Raw genomic sequence first — 20,805 nt, 5'->3', positions numbered from 1 at the left:
GATAAATGTGATGGTCTCCACGTGAGTGTACCAGATGCCAATTATGTAGGCCTGACATTTAAAATGCTAAGATGTATTATACCAGTAGATTATTGTAGAAATATCTTATGCAAGGAAAACTATGTAAATCAAGATCTATATTTGTTTAATAGATTATAAAAATATGGATGGATCTTTTCATCAAGAAAAACTTAGCCAGTGTTTGGAAGGCATTGCTGGAGGACAAGTATCCCTAAGTAATTCTGTTGAAAAAGGTCAGAGTGTGCATGCAGCAAATGAAAGTTCCTTGGATGGAAATGACTCAGCAGAACAGTCTGATCAAATTAGCATGACTACAACATCAAGCCTAGAAACCAAAGGAGATACAGTTGACATCTTGATTGGTGCAAAAGCAAATGATAATTCTGCTCAGCCGAAAGAAGAAAGTAGAAACAACAACCAAAAAGATGATTGTAAAAAAGAGGAAGATGAGGACGAGGACGAGGAAGAAATTTTTTGTATATGCAGAACACCTGACATTGATAGGTTTATGATGTAAGTGGAAACAATAATTCCTATTTATTTCATATAATCACATTATTGTGCAAAATTTACCTATATTCTGCAAACTGACCTTTCTTGAAACTCTTCAAGCATTGTATGCCAAATTAATTATTTTCTTTCATCAGTAAATTAATGGAAAATTTATTGAAATTCTATTATAATTTTTTTTCACTGAAATAAATATGGCCAGGTCCTATCAAATTTGTTGTTACAATTTTTAAAGAACACTTCAAACAACGTGCAGTAAATATAGTTTTGCCTGATGCAATAAAAAGTTTTTTAAAATTTCATTTCTAGTTTTTAGGAAGAAATTATCTTAAGAAGTTATCTTTGGAAGTAAATACAATAATGTTACTATAAAAGGAAATATACTGTTTCGAATGTTAGGAATAGGAATTCTGATTTAGCAAAAATAATATTGTGTTTGTGTTAATTTCTGCAAATATGTAGGAGAATTTTTTTCACAATTTTTTACATTTTTGTGTTTAGGAAATTTCATGCCCTTATATTGTTTTTTATGCACTTAATTAGAAAAAAACAAATTCTTGCAAAATTGTTTAGACATAATTTGGGATACTAAAGCTATATACTTCTTAGCAGAATCTTATGCATCCTTTTAGTGCATGTGATAACTGTATGGAGTGGTTTCATGGCGACTGTGTGGGTGTTGAAAACAAACGAGCTGCAAAAAAAATTAAGGAGTGGTATTGTCAAAGATGTTTAGGTATGTTTAAACAAAGATGTTTTATGTTGATAAATTTTTTTTGGATATATCTATATTATGATACCCAACTTTTTATCTGTGAGTCAAAGATGGTAGATGCGGGTAAGTGACGGGTGAATTTTGTGGAATTTCTCAAAAGGTGGATTGTTGTGGACTACCACAGACTTACAACCAGTATATAGACTTCTAATTTTAATTACGCTAATTCTTGTCTAATGTATGCCTTTTATGATCCTCTATAATTTTTAGACGAAAAAAGTGATTTACAGATCGTTTACAAGAAAAAGAAAGAACGAAACATGGATGATGAAGACAAGGATAAGCAACAGCAGGTAAGTATTTTTAAATGTTGGGCTGGAGAAACACGTTTGATAACACAATAGAAAGAAATGTGATATGTTTTGGGAGTTAAGATACTGATAAAAAATTGTCCTAAATACGCTACATATTAGTGTATATTATTGAAGCTTGAAGCAATAATTCTATGCTGTAATTAAACATTTCTTAATGTGCTATAGATTTTTTATATAGCATGTCAAAAAATCCATATAATAAGAAATTTCTATGCTGTAATTTAATTTTTCCATGTTGTAAAAAAATGAACATGTCTTATTATTATTATTATTATTATTATTATTATTCCGAATATTTATAAAGGATAGCCACTTCAGTGTTGGAAACACTGTTATCAATGTGGGTCCTGTGTTCTGAATGTATAAATTAAGTATACACCGGCAATACCTACCCAATTTCCCTCACATGCCATGGGTTGACCCGTAGCTGTGGTAAAGGCAATTGCTAAACATGCCCGCGCTGTGGACCGAACCACGGACCTTGTGATTACGAAGCGAACTCCATAACCACAAGGCCACACGCCATATTTCGTTTTATGTAAAAACCTGATCTTATTAAAGGAAAACCTGAGGTATAAAATGATGGAGCTTAACAAGTCTTTTTTTAAAATTTTTATGATGTCATATCATATCATATCATTTATATGATGTCATCTTTAAGTAACAGTAAATTTTTGACACAACAGACTTAGAATCGTAGGTTATTTGGTTAGGTTCAACACCCTAAACAGGTATTACAAAGACTGTGACTAGCACATTTTTAACGTTTCTCACCCATACCACATCATCATCATTCTCGGCTTAACGCCCGTTTTCAATGTTTGCATGGGTTGGACGGGGATATTAATGACCCTCTTCCAATCTGATCTAGACTGTTAGATATAAACTCAACTTCCTCTGTATCAAGTCTGTCCTTATAACATCCTGCCAAGTCTTTCTCAGTCTGCCTCTGGGCTTTTCTCCAGGAACTTATCAAGTCTCTACACTTTCTTACCCAATTAATCTCCTCCATTCTTTCCAAGTGCCCCAGCCAATTCAATCTTTTTATCTGGATAACATCTTTAATTCTACGGATACTTAGCCTGCTTCTTAGCTCATCTGAACTCTTTCTGTCCCTCAGACTGGCATAACACATCCAACTAACCATTCTCATATCATTCCTTTTTTAAAGGTCAAGATCTTCCTGCTTCACTGCCATTCTCTGAAAAATTGATATGGGTCTTGGCTCAATTTAGAATTTCCAATTGAAAAGGTCCTCTAAAGTTGTGCATCTCAGGTTGTTGTACTCACTCAAGTGGGGTCAATTAACATAGCCTTTGAAATCTTTTTTAATAATTCAACTAAAACAGAACAATGGTCAGTCATATATTTTAAAATCTGATCTGACATTCTTTCGTCTCTCAAGTTTTCTGACATATCACAAACTGATGTCTTTTCAAGCCAAACTTCTATTGTTTACATTGCTAAAAAATAAAATAGAACATAAATTTCAATTTATGTTAAAGGGTTCTTAATAGTTTGTTTATTTTTTGTAAATGTAAATTTTTGTAAATGTGTTTTCCAGCCACCTAGAAAAAGTGAAAAATAAACATTTTGCAACTTTTTAAGACTGCAAAAACTTGATTCAGATAGATGTATGTTTCAAGGATTATATACATAATGTAGGCCCAACAAAAAAAATCAAATAAAAATAATAAATGTCAAATATAAATCTTCTTTCAGAAAAGAAAATCAAGACAGTGTGGTGAATGTCCAGCATGTGTTCGAAAAGAGGACTGTAGTAGATGTGATTTCTGTAAGGTATGCAAGTATCTCATCGGTTATATAAGGTATTCCTTTTGTTGTTACCTGTCATTATCTAATATTTGACTTCTGTGTATAAGGATATGAAAAAGTTTGGTGGACCTGGGAAATTACGTCAAAAGTGCAGGAAGCGACAGTGTCATTTGTTATCGCGTGTGAGAAAAAGAGTAAGTTTTTTATTGATTCTGTTTTAGATTAGTGTAATGTGAATAGCTTTTCCTTGCCTGTCCAGCCTGATTTCAATGCTAAAAAGATGTGCACATGAAATGTTACCTGTTAGATCATCTATATAGATTATTGATCATCAAGGGCATTTAGGATTTTGCCAGTGATATTTTTCTCGTGTTTTGCTTGCATATGATACTTTCTTGTTAAAAAAATTATGACTTGTAGTGTAGAGGTTGATTTTTATTTTATTGTTGTTGCAAAGGTTGAACTAATCAAATCAATACTGAATAAGGCAAAAACATGCTTTTATACTTTCACAAGTGGAAAGAAAGTAGAAAAATTAAGTTAAAAAACTTAAAATATTCATGTAACTACCACATCTTGCATGAATTTTTGTATTGCTGAGTTTTGCTAAAAATAAAAAATATTTCCAAGCAACTTATATAACAATCATTTTAAACTTTGAGTTGGAATCCATGAGTTCATTGTTATAATGTATTATTTTTTCCCTGCATGCCAAGACTTAAGAATCTCTAAAACTTGCTTCATTAAATTTAAGCCTAATGTTTGAACAGGAGTGGCATTTCGAAGGGGCAAATATCAATTTGATGATGTCATTTCTTCAGTAACACAACAATAATGGCAAACATTGATAGTGTTTCAAATGTGTTGCAAAATTTAAATGTAGACATAAACACAAGAAAAGGTTGTGACATCAGGAACAATTATCACATTTTAAGAGTTCAGGTCATCATAATTTTTGTCCATTTTTGGTGTATATAAATAATTTTCCAGTCTGATCTGAACTGTTTTAGTTTCCCTTATATGGAAGCTCAAAAAATTAAACCGTATGCTTAGAAAAGAAAGAGTTTAAGATATGCAAACTTTGTAGTTTAATCTTTTATTCAGTCTGTTAACTCAAAGGCCACTTTATATTAGACGTTTTTAGCAGCTTTTTAAATTCAAGTTCCATCCGTTTATGGACAGACAATTTCTTGTAACAAACAACAAATAATGAGAAAATGCTGCCATCTTTATTGTAATATTATGTATGATGCCAGAAGCTGATTCCATGAACGCTTTAATGCAAAGCAGCTTTAAGATGAGTTTATAGGCATGCTAATTTTTATATTTGCAGGAATCTGAGATTGCAATGATGAAAAATTTTCCTGAAAAAGTAAAACGAACACAAGAAGATATTGTTACTTCCATCAAAACAGAGCATCAGTACACAAGATCAACAATAGGTGTAAGAGCATTTTTTTGTTTAAATAAGTGTAAAGTACAGACAACTTTACATAAGACGAAACACATTTCCTTCTATGTGGTTCTACTTGTTCACCTACTAGAATGCACGCACAGAATCCAGAAGATCTTGTAACTCACCTATTATAACTCATGTAGTAAAAATCATGTATATAATAATTTATGTAATTGAAATAACACACAAAAATAAATGAAAATACAAATTTCAGGACGCACAAGATACAACAAGCAAATTCACAACATCTGTCAAACCAAGCATAAGCAGTTTGCTTGAAGCTATCAGTGAGGAAGAATCACATTCTCAGCAGGTATGTATACTTTTAGAGCAACAGTTTGAAATGTTTTTACGTCTGTTGGTGGCAACATTGCATAACTCTATGAACGTCTTCTGATGCAGTTTTGTGAAACCCATGTTTGAGATACAGTGTTTTTTGTTAATATTTTTTATTACACATCTTAAGGCTGTGATATTTTCTATCTCTGCCAATATTTTCTTCAGTAGTAACTCAAACATTTAATAGTCTAATAAATATTGTTATTTTGTAGGCCACACAACAACAGTACATGTCTGATCATTGTTATTCCATGTATGGAGCACCTCCACAACTACCAAACAGTCAGTCTAGTGATAATTCAACAACAGAAGTTGTGAAAAAGAAGGCTTTAAAAGTAAAAAGAGCAAGTGGCAGCAGGGTACGTTTAACATTTTGGATACAATGAGATTCCTGGATATTTAGATGAATACAATTATTAAAAAGTGGTTGCTCTCAAGACCATACTAGGTTCAGCTAGGTTCACACCAATGCGAATTACATTAACTTATGATATAAGAATAATCTTATTACTATCTCGCCTGCAAGGAGTATTCAAATACAGCTGTCCGTCCCAAAATGGAAATTTTTGGCTCTCTGAGCACCAACACGGGAGTAGTCGTGTGTTCAAATCTCATCTTGGTAACTATTTTTACTTTTTTTTTTTTTTTTTTACTATCTCGCCCCCGAGGATAGGTTTCCAACTCGTAACTAACTAAATGTCCCAAATGGTCAATTGCAAAAAGGTATGCTGAACATAATAGTGACATCATAATTTTGATTTTTGTCACCTAAATGTCATTTTAGGCCAAAATTGGTCCAAAAATTAAAACTACTTTATTTTAGACAAAATTTGGCAAAGTTAACAAAAAACGTATGCTGAACATGATGGTGACATTAAAATTTCGATTTTTGTCACCTAAATGTCATTTTAGGCCAAAATTGGTCCGAAATTAAAACTACTTTATTTTCGACAAAATTTGGCACAGATAACAAAAAAAGTATGCTAACATGATGGTGACATCAAAATTTTGATTCTTTGTCACCTAAATGCCGTTTAAGACCATAAACGTTTCAATCGCGCGACTTTTAACCACGGATGATAGGCTGTATTTTTGTTAGCAGAAATTGTAGAATTGGGTCGCATTGTGGATGTTTCATAGTTGTGCATTTTTAATAGCGAGATAGTTTATGCAGCGCCTGCATCTTGTTTGCATTGGTCTCTGTCTGATACAAATTTGGGATACATATATATTAATTTAAAAATTAAATATGACATGTCTAATCAAACAAAATACTACTTAGAAAAAGAAAATGAACAAGATGATTTTTTTCAAGTGAAATAAATAAAAATGCATGTTATATTATTTGAAAAGCTCAAGTGTAAAGTGTTCAAAAAATTTTAATTCAACTATTTCTGAACAGCTTCTTCTCTGTGCTCCATTTTCTTTAACTATCAGAGAATGACAACATATTGGGTATTAATTTGATTACTTGTTATGTGAAACCCATGGAAGAATGTACTTCATTCTTTTTTTAAGTTTAAAGCTTCTTTATTACAAAAGGTTTAATAATTTGATTTGAAAGACTGCAAAAAAAATTGTTTTAAACGAAATCTATAAAACAACAATAACACTGATTAATTGATTTTTCCTATTGGCTTTTTCCTACTTTAATTAATAACTAAATAATAATAATAAATTCCCAGCTAATGAGATAACGTTATTTTATCACATGATTTGTTTTGGCTAAATAAAATCGTAAAACATTTACCGAAAATTTAAATAGAGGATGTTTTGTAGCTGCTTTGAAAGAACATTGTAGAAAATATAATCACAGACAGAAAGACACAGTTTGCGTGTTGATACAAAGGATAAGTGACAATGCAGCCAACCCAAAGCACAATACCACAAAATATGTGAAATACCACAAACAAAGTCCAAAATTAATTTTTTTCTAGAGCTTGCCTAAAAGTAAAAGCAAAAACCATCCTAGCACTGTGTCAAAACCAGCATTTGCTCCGAAAAGGGAAAAAGAAAAAGAGAACCGTAGAAACTTTACAAATAAACTGCAACCATTAGAAAGGTTTAGTACAAACAGAACAACAAGATCTTCTAGAAAAGAAAAAGAAAAGGGAAGTCCACCTCGACAATGTCTGGGCCCAGGATGTGTTAATGCGGCACGACAAGCGTCAAAGTATTGCAGCAATGAATGTGGTGTCCAACTACAAATAAGGTAAGACATATGATTTGCGACCATAACTTCAAGGTGATTTATATTTTAAATTGGACCTGCCATAGTGATATTTGTGGGGTTTTTACCCAGGATTATTCATAAATCACCGTTTTCAAAAGCAGATATTCTCATTGTGTTGGAGTGTATTTCTATCATTTTCACCTGTAATTCTACCCTTTTTACCAAATGAAATTGTGGTAGAAACTGATTCGTTAAAAATAAGGTGAACAATGCTTTCTGAAAACGTTTTAGTATTTTTTATTATGATTCTGTATAAGTTTAGTTCTTTTACATTGTTTTTCTTGCTCGATTTTAATGATGTGGAAACTTTAATGTTTTTCTTTTGTTGCAGTATTTGTGTGAAACTTGCATGTTCGCAGATGTCAACATCAACTTGTTGCTGCGCAATAAATTCTATCACGCTATTGATGTGTTCTATCAGTTGAACCTTACGCAACACAAGAGCAGTTGTGATTTTAAAAGTCATTTCAGAGGCTATTCATGGGTTGATCTTTAAAATATTTTTAATCTTTTGTAGGCGATTACAAGTTATTCTCCCTGAAAGAAAAAAGACTGGTAAAGAAAGTAGTTACTATGCCAACAAGCTTTGTGAAGATAAAATAAAGACTCTTAGAGACACACAAAAGGTAATTATGTCTGTTCTGTTTTCGTGGCAGTTAAAACGTCTGTTGAATACAGAGTTTTCATAGTCCTTTAGAAGTCCGTAAGCTCCCTTAGAGTCGACTATTTTTATAAGGATTACTCAAAAACCCTTTAGAAAGTATATTTTTGGATGTAAATCAGGGAAAAATGATGACTTTTTTAAGGAATGTCAGGAAAACAAAAAAAAAAGATTTACTGTGAACCCTGTTTTTTATATTTTTATTATATTTTGTTTTATTTTTAGAAATGTCAAGACACATTACTGGAACTTGATAATGAATGTAAGAGATTAGAAGAGATGTTGGAAGAATCACAAGCACTTTCGCCACTGGAAGAAGAGGTATAGGGTTTCAAAGCCTCATGATGTTAATTGTGCACTCCTAATTGATGAGTTCTCATTTTGATCCCATTTTTTTCAGGGGAGTGGGGTTATAGGGTGTGTAAAACTGTAAGGCCAATCATTATTTTTACGTCAATCTGTTTTTGACTCTTCCTGAGAAGATTTTCTTTGATGTGCCGCAGAATTTTTGTTTTGATGGTTTTACACAAGTGAATATGAGATCCCAAATTCTTGCAAAAGACTTTTTACATTCAAGCTTCAAATAAATAACTTCTGCTACAGCGATGTTTCTGATCCAATTAGAAGTCAGACCTTGAAAACAATAAAATAAAACTGAAAGCCTTCAATATCTATTCATTAATGAATACATTCATCCCAAAAAGTTGTGCTGCAATAAAACTTTCAGTCAGAAGGAATTTGGGATCATCCGAAATTTTTATGTTTATAGCATTAAAAAGAAAAACGAAAAAAAAAACGAAACTGGGCTGTGTTTATTCCAGAATTCATATTCATATTGTCTATTATGTCCTGTTTCCCCATTTTTTAGTCTTGCGCAAGTCATGTCATAAAAAGTACTGTTCTTGGACAATAGTCTTTTCATCCGTTCGTTGCCAAAATGTAGTTGCAGAGATAACTGTCACATTTTCACATTTTGCCTGGCAGAAACTCCTTATTTACGCATGTTTGTTTTGAGATATCATTTTTGGGTCGTTTTCTATTCAACTTAGTTGTCGCTAGGAAATTTTCTTGTGCCTTTTGTTGCTGAAAGCATGATAAATATTTTGGCAAAAACCCTTGAAAAACAGCTAAAAATAGGAAGGAAGGGGGTTTTGAAGGAGGAGACACCCTGTGAAAAGGTTTTGACCGACAATACACCACAATACTGCTTCCTGAAGTCATATTGTGCTGAAAATTTTCATACGTGGTTATGTAGTTATCTGAAATCTAAATGTTATTCTTAAGTTGTAGTCTTTGTTTCAGTTTTTAGTGTCTATAGTATTTTCTGAGTAAATATAATGTTAGGAACAATTTATGACATTAGGTATGCTTTGGTGTTTTTTTTAAACTTCGTCTTCTCATAATTCAGGAAAACGAGGAAGAGGAAAGAGACAGCGATTTAGATCTGACAACATATTGTGTTTCATGTGGTGTCCCTCTCGCACCAAGGATTGCGTTCAGACACATGGAGAAATGCTGGTCAAAGGTATAGTTTGAAACTTTGTGTAATTCTGTTGTGACAGTCTAAATGTTTGTGATCTGAAAAGTCTTTGAATTTTTGGAATTTGTCCTGCAAAGACGGGTTGCTGTTAAACTAAGTAAAATCTTGGAATACCAAGGCAAACTAAACCTGAAACAGTCAATTACCGTATGCACGAATATTTATTATGCGTAAATAAGTCGAACTTTCAAAGGTATAAGTCATTCTTATGAAATATTTCTCTCTCTCTCTTTTCAGAGGGGTATCTCCATACAAGCAGACCCTTGAATTTTGTTTAAAGCCATATGCTGAAATACGATGTTGCTTACGCTATTTGCGAAGGTTTTTTGAAAACAGGGCAAAGGCGTTGGTCGGAGGGCTTGTAAATAATTTAAAAGATTTTTTTTTCTTTTTTCATGTTTTATCGTCACTGTTATTGTTTGTTTATTCGTTAATTATATTTTTCATTAATAGATCGTTTGTTTTTTAGTTTATTCAATTCGTGTTTATTTTTCAGTTGGAATGTCTCATGTCATTTGGTGCATTGATGAAAAGTGCAGGGTACAACACTTTTTTTTCCCAACTTGTTTGTTCCTTGTAATAATATGGTCAAGTAATATAAGAATCTACCGTTTTTCTACTTTCATGTTCTTTTCCATTTAGAAACTTATTTTGTGACACATACATGAACCAACAAGGTACATACTGCAAGAGACTAAAGGTCATGTGTCCAGAACACTACAAAGAAAAGAAAGTAAGAATCTTGGTGCACGTAAATAATATCGATAGCCTGTGTTCAATTCACGCAAAAGCTTATGGGAAGAAGTTTGTGAAACGTTTTCTAATACGGCTCACAATTTGTTGTTGCTCTTTGTCGCTTAATATTCAGCTTTTGCATGAATTTAACTATCGCGTCTGTGGTTATGCCTTTCTGTGTCTTGTTCGCGCCTTTCACTAAGCTTCATATTGAACGGTGAAACAGACTTCCCATGCCTCCTTATAACTCCTCAAATCTCCTCAAATTCCAAAGGGGTCCTCATTTCTCCTTAATAATGTCCTCAATTTTTTTTGAAATTTAGGTTTTCTCAAATCTCCTTAAAATTTTTTTGATATTTGGTTATTTTTTATATATGCAATTTTTTTTATTATTTATTTTGAAGCACAACAATATTGTGGCCTGCAAACATTACTTTTTTTGTGTGTGTTTGTGTTTGAGATGCCAGTCTGCGTCATGTCATACTGCAAGCCTGAAATTAATGTATCAACTAATTTAGAGAATATTTAGCAAATAAGCAATTTTTCCGAAAAGGCGCTTAATAATGTCTCCAAAGAGTGGGGGTCATGTAGGAATAATTAAAAATACAACCACATTAGTTGCTTTTTTAAGAGAATTTTCATTTGTAATTTTTATTTATAACTGTCTTATGCAAATTCTTTAATTTCTTTTTAAAATATTCCTCGAAAGAGCGCCTTTCTTAAATGAGCGCCTTGTACACTCGATAAACACCCGAGCGCTCATTTGACTAACCATGGTACTCTATCCTTTTAGTTATGATTTTATTAACTCGAGAGTAGTGGCGTGAAAATTGATACTTGGGGTAACATACGCACCAATTTTAGATATTTGTGATTATCGTCATCATCGACATCGCCGCCATCCCTTAGGCGGCACTCCACAAATTTTTATTTAAGCGCTCATATTAGAATAATACGCTAAACTTTTTCTTAACGCGTTTATGTTAACTCTTATATCCAACGTAAGTACGTGAAACATCTTGTTTAATATGTACCAAGATAGGTTTGTCATATCAATATTGGTTTTTTTTGACGTAGGTTGAACCAAGCGACGTGTGCGGTTGTCCCTTAGTGGATGAACATTTAAAAGAAACTTCAAAATATTGTCGTATTCCAAGAAAGAAGTGTACCAGACATGTAGCATGGGAAAGACTGAGACGTGGAGAGATCGACCTAAAAAGAGTTCACCAGGTGGGTTGTGATGGCATCATAGATGCTTTTGTGTAGAGTGGCCACACCTAAAAATTCGTAAATGATCTAAAATATTGATTCTTCCTCGAAAAAGGTCCTAAAAGTGATAATAATGATGTTAATTTTTTTTAAAAAATGGGTTTTTGTTAGTTTTATGTGACAAAAATTAGATGGGCGCTTATTGGGCGCGGGGCACTTAATTCGTCATTAACAGTAATTACTGTCTCAGTCTCTTTTTCCAATTGTCGAGTGCTGTGATCTAGAAATAATATTTGATGAAAAAGCAAGTTTGAAGTTGGCCATTAGAAATGAAGAACAGTTATTAGCTAACTTTAACGAGAGTGGCTACAAATTTTTGTTTCCCCATAGCTCTTTCTGCTTTTCTTATACTTCTTTATTTTTATTTTTTTGGGGGTTATTTTCTTTATATTTTCATACATTTTGAGAATTCGTACCTTTATCACTTTGGTACATGCAAATCTTAAATATATTACTTTTGAGGATTTTAGCTACCTATAGGGAACAAAGAGGTGTTTTCGTTTTATTTTCCTGAATTATCCGTCAGTTCGATAACGTTAAATACATAGCTAAAACATATTATAACTTTATAATGTGTTACCACATTAGTTTTATCTGTAGTAAATGGTGAAAGTATAGCTAACTAGTTGAAGACAAGCCACAGAATTCTCGGTTGGTTTTGTGTGATTCTAGTGCTTTTTACGGAATATGGCTATGCAAATTTGTGAGTGTATTGTAAACTTGACATAGCCTGCAATTTATGGGTTCGGTGAAAAGTTTTGAAAATGGAAACATGTTTAGCATGACAGCCTCTATTTGTATTCCAATGAAAGCCGACAGCAGTTGTCGTTCATTAGTCATTCAGTCACAATCGGTTAAATGGTGGTCTATAATGCTGAGCATTAACCTTCTTTATACAGTGTCGTTCACTATAAGAATGTTACTCGTCGTAATTTTTAACATATGCACAAGCTTTGAACAAAATCATTTAGATACATAATTTCTTTGCTATTTGTTAAAAATCTATTATTTTCTTTCCTCGCCCTTAAAATGCTTAAATTCTAAAACTCGAATAGTATAGCTAATACGAAACTGTTTTTCATGCTACATTCCTTTACATTGGTCTGAAAGCATCACTTTCAAGTCAATAACCATCTTTATTTTCAAGTAATTGCATTTTTGATATTCATGACGATATGACTGCTACGGTTCTATGATTGAATTTTTGTCCATTTTTATATATGTTAAATGCTTGACTTGATTGCAAAATAAAGACAATAACAAACAAAACAGTGTGAAGATATTTATTTAGGTAAATTGTTCTTTTCTAAGTTGATGCAAAGCATATTGTCGATTATATGTCGTTACAGATTTTTTCATTTTTTGTGATGAGTTCTCACCGTATCTTTGTCTACCATCTTGAAATTTAAATCGCAGTTAACGTAAATAAATATTTCTACTTCTTCACAGTGGTGGAAGTTAGAAGAATCCTATGAACAAGAGCGTCAGTTGCGACTGGAAATTTCGAACAGAAACAACGTCCTCGGCGTCATGCTCAATAACACATATGATCACTCGAATGACGCATCTACTGAACTAGATAACAAGAGCGATGTCGCGAAAACAAAAGCCAGTGGGCTTGATAACGTTCAAAAAACAGGACTCATGGATATGGAGAGAAATATTGATGACAAGAAAGATAGAGAGAATGTGAAACACGATGAAACAGATGCAAGTGGTTTGTTGCAAACATAGGTATTTTAAAACGACTGTGATTTATTTTTAAGACGAGAAATAATGTGTGGCAATTTATTTTTTAAGTAAAACACATTTGTGAGCCTGCGCTGTTTTGATTAAATTAAGGACCAACGAACCTTTAATTTCGTTCAAACTGAGGACTAGTAAACCTGAGTTTAGTTTTTCTCAACACGAATAGTTTATTGATACACTTGTGTATCACGGGACAGGGGAATCTAAAATTTATTGTTCTGTTCTATTCCATTCTATTCTGTTTTATATTGTTCCTTTTCTAAAATGAAGACCAACGAACCTGGGACCATAAATTTGTTTTGAGAATGACATTCGTTAATCTGCAATAGAAAATATTGTTCGACGTATCTGTGATTTTGTTTTCTTTTACACAAACGCTTGAATTTTGTTTCTTTTTTATTTTCTTCCTTATTTTGTTAACATGGGAGGCTCGGTTTACATTCTTCTGTTGACGTGGAAGGCTCGGTTTGCATTCTTGTTTCCGTAATTAAAGGTAACATTGAAGTTGTGGAATTTGAGTTGCCTCTTCTTAACTTGTCTCTTCTTAACTTGTCTCTTCTAAGCTTCGCCCTCTAACGCCCTTACAACGCCCGTTTTTCGTCATATTTTATTTATTTAAAAATAGACTTCGACATACGTGTGTATATATATAGATAAGTGTAAATATTGTATTATGGATATTATTTTTATGTTAAACCTACCGAGAATCGCACAAAATGTGTTTTGATTTTTAGTAAAAAATCACTATTCAATCTATGGTTACAGACCTCGATTCAATTACCCCAGGGTTCATATACATATATATACCCTAACGTGATAGTTTACGCATGCGCTTTTGTTGTAATGTTATCACGTGATGATTTTACGCATGCGTGTTTTGTGTAAACAGACTGACTGGCGAGTTTGAAAAAACTTTTAAATCGCAATAGTGATATTCTACAGAATTGTTGGAACAAAGGGAGTTTTTTCTCTCTATGAAATATGAAACATAAACAAAAACTTCAAATGGTCAATACTCTATAGCAGGTAGGCTGTAAATTGACTACTTCAGCGCGCGTCGCGTTCTCTAGCACGCCCAAACAGCGCATCAGCGATCCACTCCAAAGCACGCCTAAAGGTTTCAGAATTTGGAAAGAAGTGTGTTGCAATGGTTTGGATTTAATCAAATAACCTAAGATCGTAATTATTATTATTATTCCGAATATTATTCAGTGTTGGAAACACTGTTATTAATGTGGGTCCTGTGTTCTGAATGTATACATTATCTATAAAGGGAAAAACTGAACAACGGGTTGAATAACTTATTCTTCTATATGCACTAATAATAGCAGTACTAATCTTGATGAAAAACGTATTTCTATGGAAAATTCTGCGGCGTGTTTTTTTTTCGGCATAATTGAAACTTTTCCGTAGAAAATATGACGCTTCGAGAACATTTCTTCTCTTTTATCCGATAAACAATGTTTTTTAAACAATATATTCGTATCATTTCAAATAATAATATTGAAAAGACTGGCCCAAAAATAGCCAGGCCTCATTGTGCCTCAACATTTACTGATAAAATTATTATTATTATTATTATTATTAATCCGAATATTTATACAGTGTTGGAAACACTGTTATCAATGTGGGTCCTGTATGGAATGTATTCATTAAGTATACACTGGCAATACCTACCCAATTTCCCTCACATGGCATGGGTTGACCCGCAGCTGTGGTAAAGACATTTGCTAAACATGCACGTGCTGTGGACCGAACCGCAGACATTGTGATTCCGAAGCGAACGCCATAACCACGAGACCACGCGCCACCATTATGAATTTAATATAGAATTTGCTTATCTGATTACTTGTGGCGGCGAACTTCATGTCTCTACATATTGGATTATAAGTAGGATTCCGGTCAAGTGAGAGACCATTTGATGAGCAGACCCGCTTTTCATGTGAACATAATGTTTAAAAAGATTTCTTATTGATCCCGTCTAAGTCAGTTCGGCTGGCAGGAAGTTCCAGAACTTATTTTTTGATATCAAACATGCGCGAGCTTAACTTTGCCCCAAAGGCTTTTTTCTTTCAGAAGAACCTGGGAACAAGGTTGGTTTGATATTTTGTAACTTTTTTAATCGTGGCTTTTAAATCGTTTCAAACGCGCGCGAAAAGCAGCTTAATAAGTTAAATTAATAAATAAAATTTTGTGAGAATAATGTGAGAAAGAAGAATGTGAGAAAGTTTTCGTGGCGAGTTTCTTCAAGTGTGCGTTAAAGTCAAGGAAAATGGGCAAAATTTATCCTTATAAGATGAAATTATAAACACCTAATTCGCAAAAAAATTTTCCCGCGAAATGAAAAAAGAAATCTAAAAAAAGGTTGATAGAAACATAGGATTGTTTTCAGAAATCAGATCATGACGTAATCACTTTGACCAAAACAGTCCTCTGTATTTACTACAACTAATATAACGTTGTCTTCTTCAGTAGTTGCACAGTTGTCACTGCGTATCTTGCTTGATTTAAGACCTTCAAAACGACAAGATGCTTTTAGCAGGAAGGAGGTCTAAAGAGGTTTCCGGAGTCGTCTTCTCAGCATGTTTCTCAAGTTTTGTGCCATTTTTTTGGTTTTCATGCATTCTCGAGCCCAGAGCTCTTTGAGATATAGGCTTAAACCTGAAAAAGCTGTGTGGAGGAGAATGGTTTTGATGTTTTATTGTCATTAAAGTCGCAGCAGCTGCAACAACTTTTGACCACTGTTTTATTTCATGACAGAAGTGGAATCGCAGATGATGCAACAAACCACTTTTTCTAGGGATGACATCAATAATCAATAATCAAAATTGACATCAGCAAAAAATATCATACATGCGTAAGAAAGTCACGTAACTTTTTTACAGCAAAATGCGCAAAAGGCTTCGCACACCTCAAGTAGAAAGAAGGAAAATTCCACACACAGGGCTAGACTTTTCTAGTTGGATCCTACTTATGACAAATAAGTTTGAGTTGGTTGAGGAATGCAATGACTAGACTATAATAAAGTGTATCTGCGTCAGTATTAACCACCCGTGACGCTTTTGATGATCAACTTCAGAATGTGCGAGATACTGTTACACGTTATTACAACAGATCAAAGGAAAAACTTCGCTTTGGGACGACACTGAACAACGACACAGATCAAGAAGCGCAAAATAACTACTATGATGCTGAAGACATGCATGATAATAAACAGCCCCATAGACCATAATAAGCATATGTTCTCACTAGAAAAGAAAACCAAGAAAGAAAGATATCAAGGGCATCCAGCACATATTAGACGAAAACGACACGCGCTCTTGGAGGATGGACCCCGTGTATAGCCATGGCGATTTATTAAGAACGCTTACTAACTGCTCACAGGTGTAATCATAAAATTAAGTCATATAGATTCAGCTGCGGCATTGACGAAGGTAGAGGTAAAATTATCGCAATCTTTTGGGCTTATCAGAATATATGTGACATTCCTTCGTATCGTGGGACACAGCGCAATAATGCTGTAAAAATTTCGCCCATACTTACTTTCGAGAAGCTTAGTTTTCCTGTAGCTTGTGGGTCTTGAAAGGATAACTTTATGTAAGTACCTTACAATTCCTACCATTTACTTTGCGAGGCTAGCGCCCTAATTAAGAATCTACCGTGGCACTACCGCTGAGTTGCTGTAGAGGTTTCTCGATCGCTGAGTTGCTGTAGAGGTTTCTCCTTCGCTGAGTTGCTGTAGAGGTTTCTCGCTTTATTAAAAGCTGTTGTTGTACATGATAATCGACAAAAAAGGAATAATTCTCTCTCATGGGTTCCCAATCGTGACCCTGGAATAAGAGTTTCACAATACTATTTGCTCAAAGTGATTCTTCAAGAGAACTGCGTGCGAATAAAGGTTTGCTAACCTCATCCTTCACGATTATAGCAATTTTTAATCTTACGGTCCTGGAACTACTTGTGAACACCGCTCTATGCTTTCGCTTTGTAGGATCTATGAACAGCAAAAGAATTCATTTTATAATTCATTGCAATAGTATCTATTTGTAGTTTATAAGTGTTTTCTTTTTTAATAGACATCACAATGCTATGCAGTACTTTATATCTTGACATCATGGCACTTGCAAGGTCTTCGTGACTTACTTTGTTAAACTCAAGAGAGATGTTGGGATCTTATACATAGATTCAATAGGCGTGGCACCTGTAGAATCTAAAGCAACCGTTCCATCCTTTAGTCAATCATTTATCCCTAGTTCGTAGAACGGATAGTCTCTAGTAAGCTGAAATATCTTTCCCAGAGAGTTACAAAAAGTGTTACCATATGCTTCGGCTATCGCATTTTCCTCGTCTGTACCTATATGTTCACTAGCTTTGACCTGAAGGGCTGCTATTGTACCATTTGGGGTTGACACCGTGCCGAGTAAGGTTATTCTCTAGCTCAAACTTGGGAAATCACAGGTTTCTGTATACAGCGGGGATTTGTGGTAGGTGATACTCTAAACTTCGTTACTATCCAGAGTGATGCATAGTTACATACCACATTACACTCTTGCCGATGTTTGATGCAATCGTTCTCTTCGTGTTGGTTTCGGTCAGTTTTATATGAAAGTGAAGCCAAAGACTTCAAAGTCAAATTAACATCATTCTTGCGTTCGCACGAGATTGCAGTACGTAAAGCTCATTACTGTACAACCAAACTCAGGGCACAGCGATTAAAGAGACGCTTACGAAGATGGAAAAGGCGATAAGCAGAGATAAACGAAGATTATGCCAACTCCTATAGTGATTAATACAGCTTTGTCATATTTGTGCTACTCTACCTGCCTTGTGTCGTGTGTGGGAACCTATGCTGCGAGACATGCTATATGTGATGGAATGGTCGGTGTCCCTCATACTTTTAATATGAGGCAGGTACCTCTTTTGCGGGCGTTGCTGTATATGCTAGCGCAGTCTACGACCCTGTTTGAGAAATACCTTTCACATGCTACGCAGAATCATTTATCATCGCATTTAAATCGAGCTGAAGATGTTCCTTCCAATTAGAAACTTATTTGTAAAATTTGGTATCTCACTGATAAAGAAAATCCTTAACACACCTTTTGCGATACTAAACACTATTTCGTGCTAGCAAATTCCTTATTTCTAAGATGCTCGAGATATCTTCCATCTTCCTTCAGTGTTTGAAGATCGCCTTAAAGCAGATCAGCATTAGACCTAAATAGTTAAACCTGTTCCGCAACAATGATTTCACATTCAAGAAGGTAGGGACCAATTCGAACAAAAAAGTGATCTGCATTGGGTTCACAAACAGTTATATAAGATTCAAGATATATTCAGGCACACGTCAACAACAAGGAAACAAATAGAAAAGTCATCCTGTGTTTTTCTTGACGACGGCATCTGCAGAGTTGGAATAACCAAAGGTTTTCACAGTAGTCATCGACCGTGAGCTAAGGGAGCTGTTTGGTGGAAAGCTTTTTACTGAAGAAGATTGCAATGGTGTGTACGAAACCGATAAATACATTGATTACGAATTGTCTGCCCTCAGTTGATGACAAGGAAAACCAAGGTTCTAATCATATTCCCGACTAGAGAAGCAACCTGAGGAAGTACACTTTCCCGGAATTTTGAAACCCCTTTATATCTCCTTCTGAAGGGGTTGATTGACAAGCTGGAGCTCGCCCTGATTGATAAGTTATATACGAACAATAATGTTGGTTTTAAGGAAATCACCATCAAGATCTTTGTCGAATAAAGACGGAATACCAGAAGCTATATCCTTCATAACCATCTAGTACTTTTGTGAATTTTTTACTGGTGTCAGCTATTTTGGTAATTTATGATAATTTATGCCAAAAAATGTCAAATACTATTGAGGGGATGAAACATTATGTATTTCTTACGTTAGCAGAAGTTTTATTGGATTTGCATTATTTGATAAGAAAAAAAGTGTTGCTTTTCTGCTGTTGGTGAAAGTGAAATATGATGTCGTATTTATTTCCCCTGTTTCCGGTGTAATGAAAAATTTATACGTATAGATGTTGTTAGATTTGGAGCCGACTATGAAGAGGATTTTGTTCATTTCCTCCTCTCGGTCAGAAAATCCAACTTGAAGATGTTTTTGCCAAGTGCTTTACTTCTGCTTGCTTTGCTTTGGTGATAGTTCATAAAAAAGTTTTTTTACAACGAGTATTGAGAGTTCAAAACCCTGCTCAATTTCCTGACGTCATTCTAGGAGTTTTATATGAGCACCAGCTAAATTTTGTTGATGCAAGCATCCTTTTTTGATTAGCTAAGCAAGTTAGAAAGGTGTTTTAGTGGAAGTGTCGCCTTTTCTTTGATTTCATTTGTTTTCATTTTGTATTACATGCTTTTCTTAAAGAACATTGTTTCTTCGTTTTCATAACGAATATTCTTCGGTTTAACCCTATTCGGTCCGGGGGGGGGGCGGATTCCGCCCCCCTGACAGTTTTGTTTTAATAACTCCTGATTGCTTTCTTATATGGCTATGATACTTACTGAGTTTCAACATTTATCTATTAGACACCTGCACGCTAAATTTGTAGGTCCCATTCCTTTCAGAAGCTTTGATATTGGCCATTACTCGAAACTACCCCTAAAATCTCTATGAAATCCTTATAATGGGGAAAATATAATAACTCCTGTTAGGATTATCCTTAGAACTTGAAACTTGCAACACAACTTTGTTTTATCAAGAAGAATCATTTTGAATAATTTTGACACGTGACTAATCCGATTTCCCGATTTTGTCGGATTTTACCCGAAAATAAAAAAAACCGGATTCTCGGGCAATTTTTGGCAATTTTTTATCCGATCCATGTAAAAACCGGAAGATATGTTAAACAAAATTTATTTAGCTTTCAGAAACTTCAAACAGAATGTAAAAATTCGCTCTAGAACAAAAGTAATTATATTTTAAGCAGATAGTGGCATTTTTAACAATGTTCAAGCTTCTGATGACGTCACAGAAAATGTGCTGACGCAAGCAAAAATTTATTGCCACCATTTTGTTCCTTTTATGACGTACTATAAGTGTGCCAAGTTTGATTCAATTTGAGCAATCCTATGAAAAGTTATTGAGGGGGGGTCATAGTATGTTCGAAAAACCCCGGACCGAATAGGGTTAAGGCAAATATCATCCTGATTATATAATTAGCATATTCTTAACATAGTTTCCATCCAAACATCTAAGAACGCAAACTGGTGTAAAGATCTCCCCTAAAGTTCTGTGGTTTAAGCAGGCTAATTTAACTGACACAAAACACTTCAAATAAAGCTTTGTTTTTCGCTTATATTATTTTTGCTTATATTTCATATAGAATACAAGCAACATCTCAAGATAGGCATATTCTCAACACACTTTTAATTTTTGTCTTAAATATTTTTTAGAATATATTCTTATATTC

The 20,805-nt window shown here is 34.0% G+C and overlaps 1 protein-coding gene across 1 annotated transcript; it reads left to right on the top strand.

The window, feature by feature from the left end:
- Nucleotides 1–35: 35 nt before the first annotated feature.
- Nucleotides 36–14,095, top strand: LOC130626036 (CXXC-type zinc finger protein 1-like). The gene is made up of 16 exons (XM_057441147.1): nt 36–534; nt 1,164–1,267; nt 1,517–1,599; nt 3,343–3,420; nt 3,504–3,590; nt 4,730–4,840; nt 5,067–5,165; nt 5,404–5,550; nt 7,129–7,403; nt 7,942–8,050; nt 8,311–8,406; nt 9,494–9,610; nt 10,122–10,165; nt 10,268–10,358; nt 11,438–11,590; nt 13,079–14,095. Exons 1-16 carry the CDS (start codon nt 164–166, stop codon nt 13,361–13,363), a joined length of 2,250 nt encoding a protein of 749 aa, XP_057297130.1. The 5' UTR covers nt 36–163; the 3' UTR covers nt 13,364–14,095.
- The last annotated feature ends 6,710 nt before the right edge of the window (nt 14,096–20,805 follow it).

The sequence above is a fragment of the Hydractinia symbiolongicarpus genome, chromosome 14 (genome assembly GCF_029227915.1).
Source record: "Hydractinia symbiolongicarpus strain clone_291-10 chromosome 14, HSymV2.1, whole genome shotgun sequence".
NCBI classification, from domain to species: Eukaryota; Metazoa; Cnidaria; class Hydrozoa; order Anthoathecata; family Hydractiniidae; genus Hydractinia; species Hydractinia symbiolongicarpus.
The sequence above is the reverse complement of the archived record's forward strand: the minus strand, read 5'-3'. Positions and strand labels throughout refer to the sequence as shown.

Bases quoted from the DNA above. Each gene is read 5' to 3' on its own strand.
- LOC130626036 (XM_057441147.1), top strand. From the start codon at position 164: ATGGATGGATCTTTTCATCAAGAAAAACTTAGCCAGTGTTTGGAAGGC. The intron at 1,268-1,516 runs GTATGTTTAAAC...TATAATTTTTAG, and splicing joins GTATTGTCAAAGATGTTTAG to ACGAAAAAAGTGATTTACAG. The intron at 8,407-9,493 runs GTATAGGGTTTC...CTCATAATTCAG, and splicing joins TTTCGCCACTGGAAGAAGAG to GAAAACGAGGAAGAGGAAAG.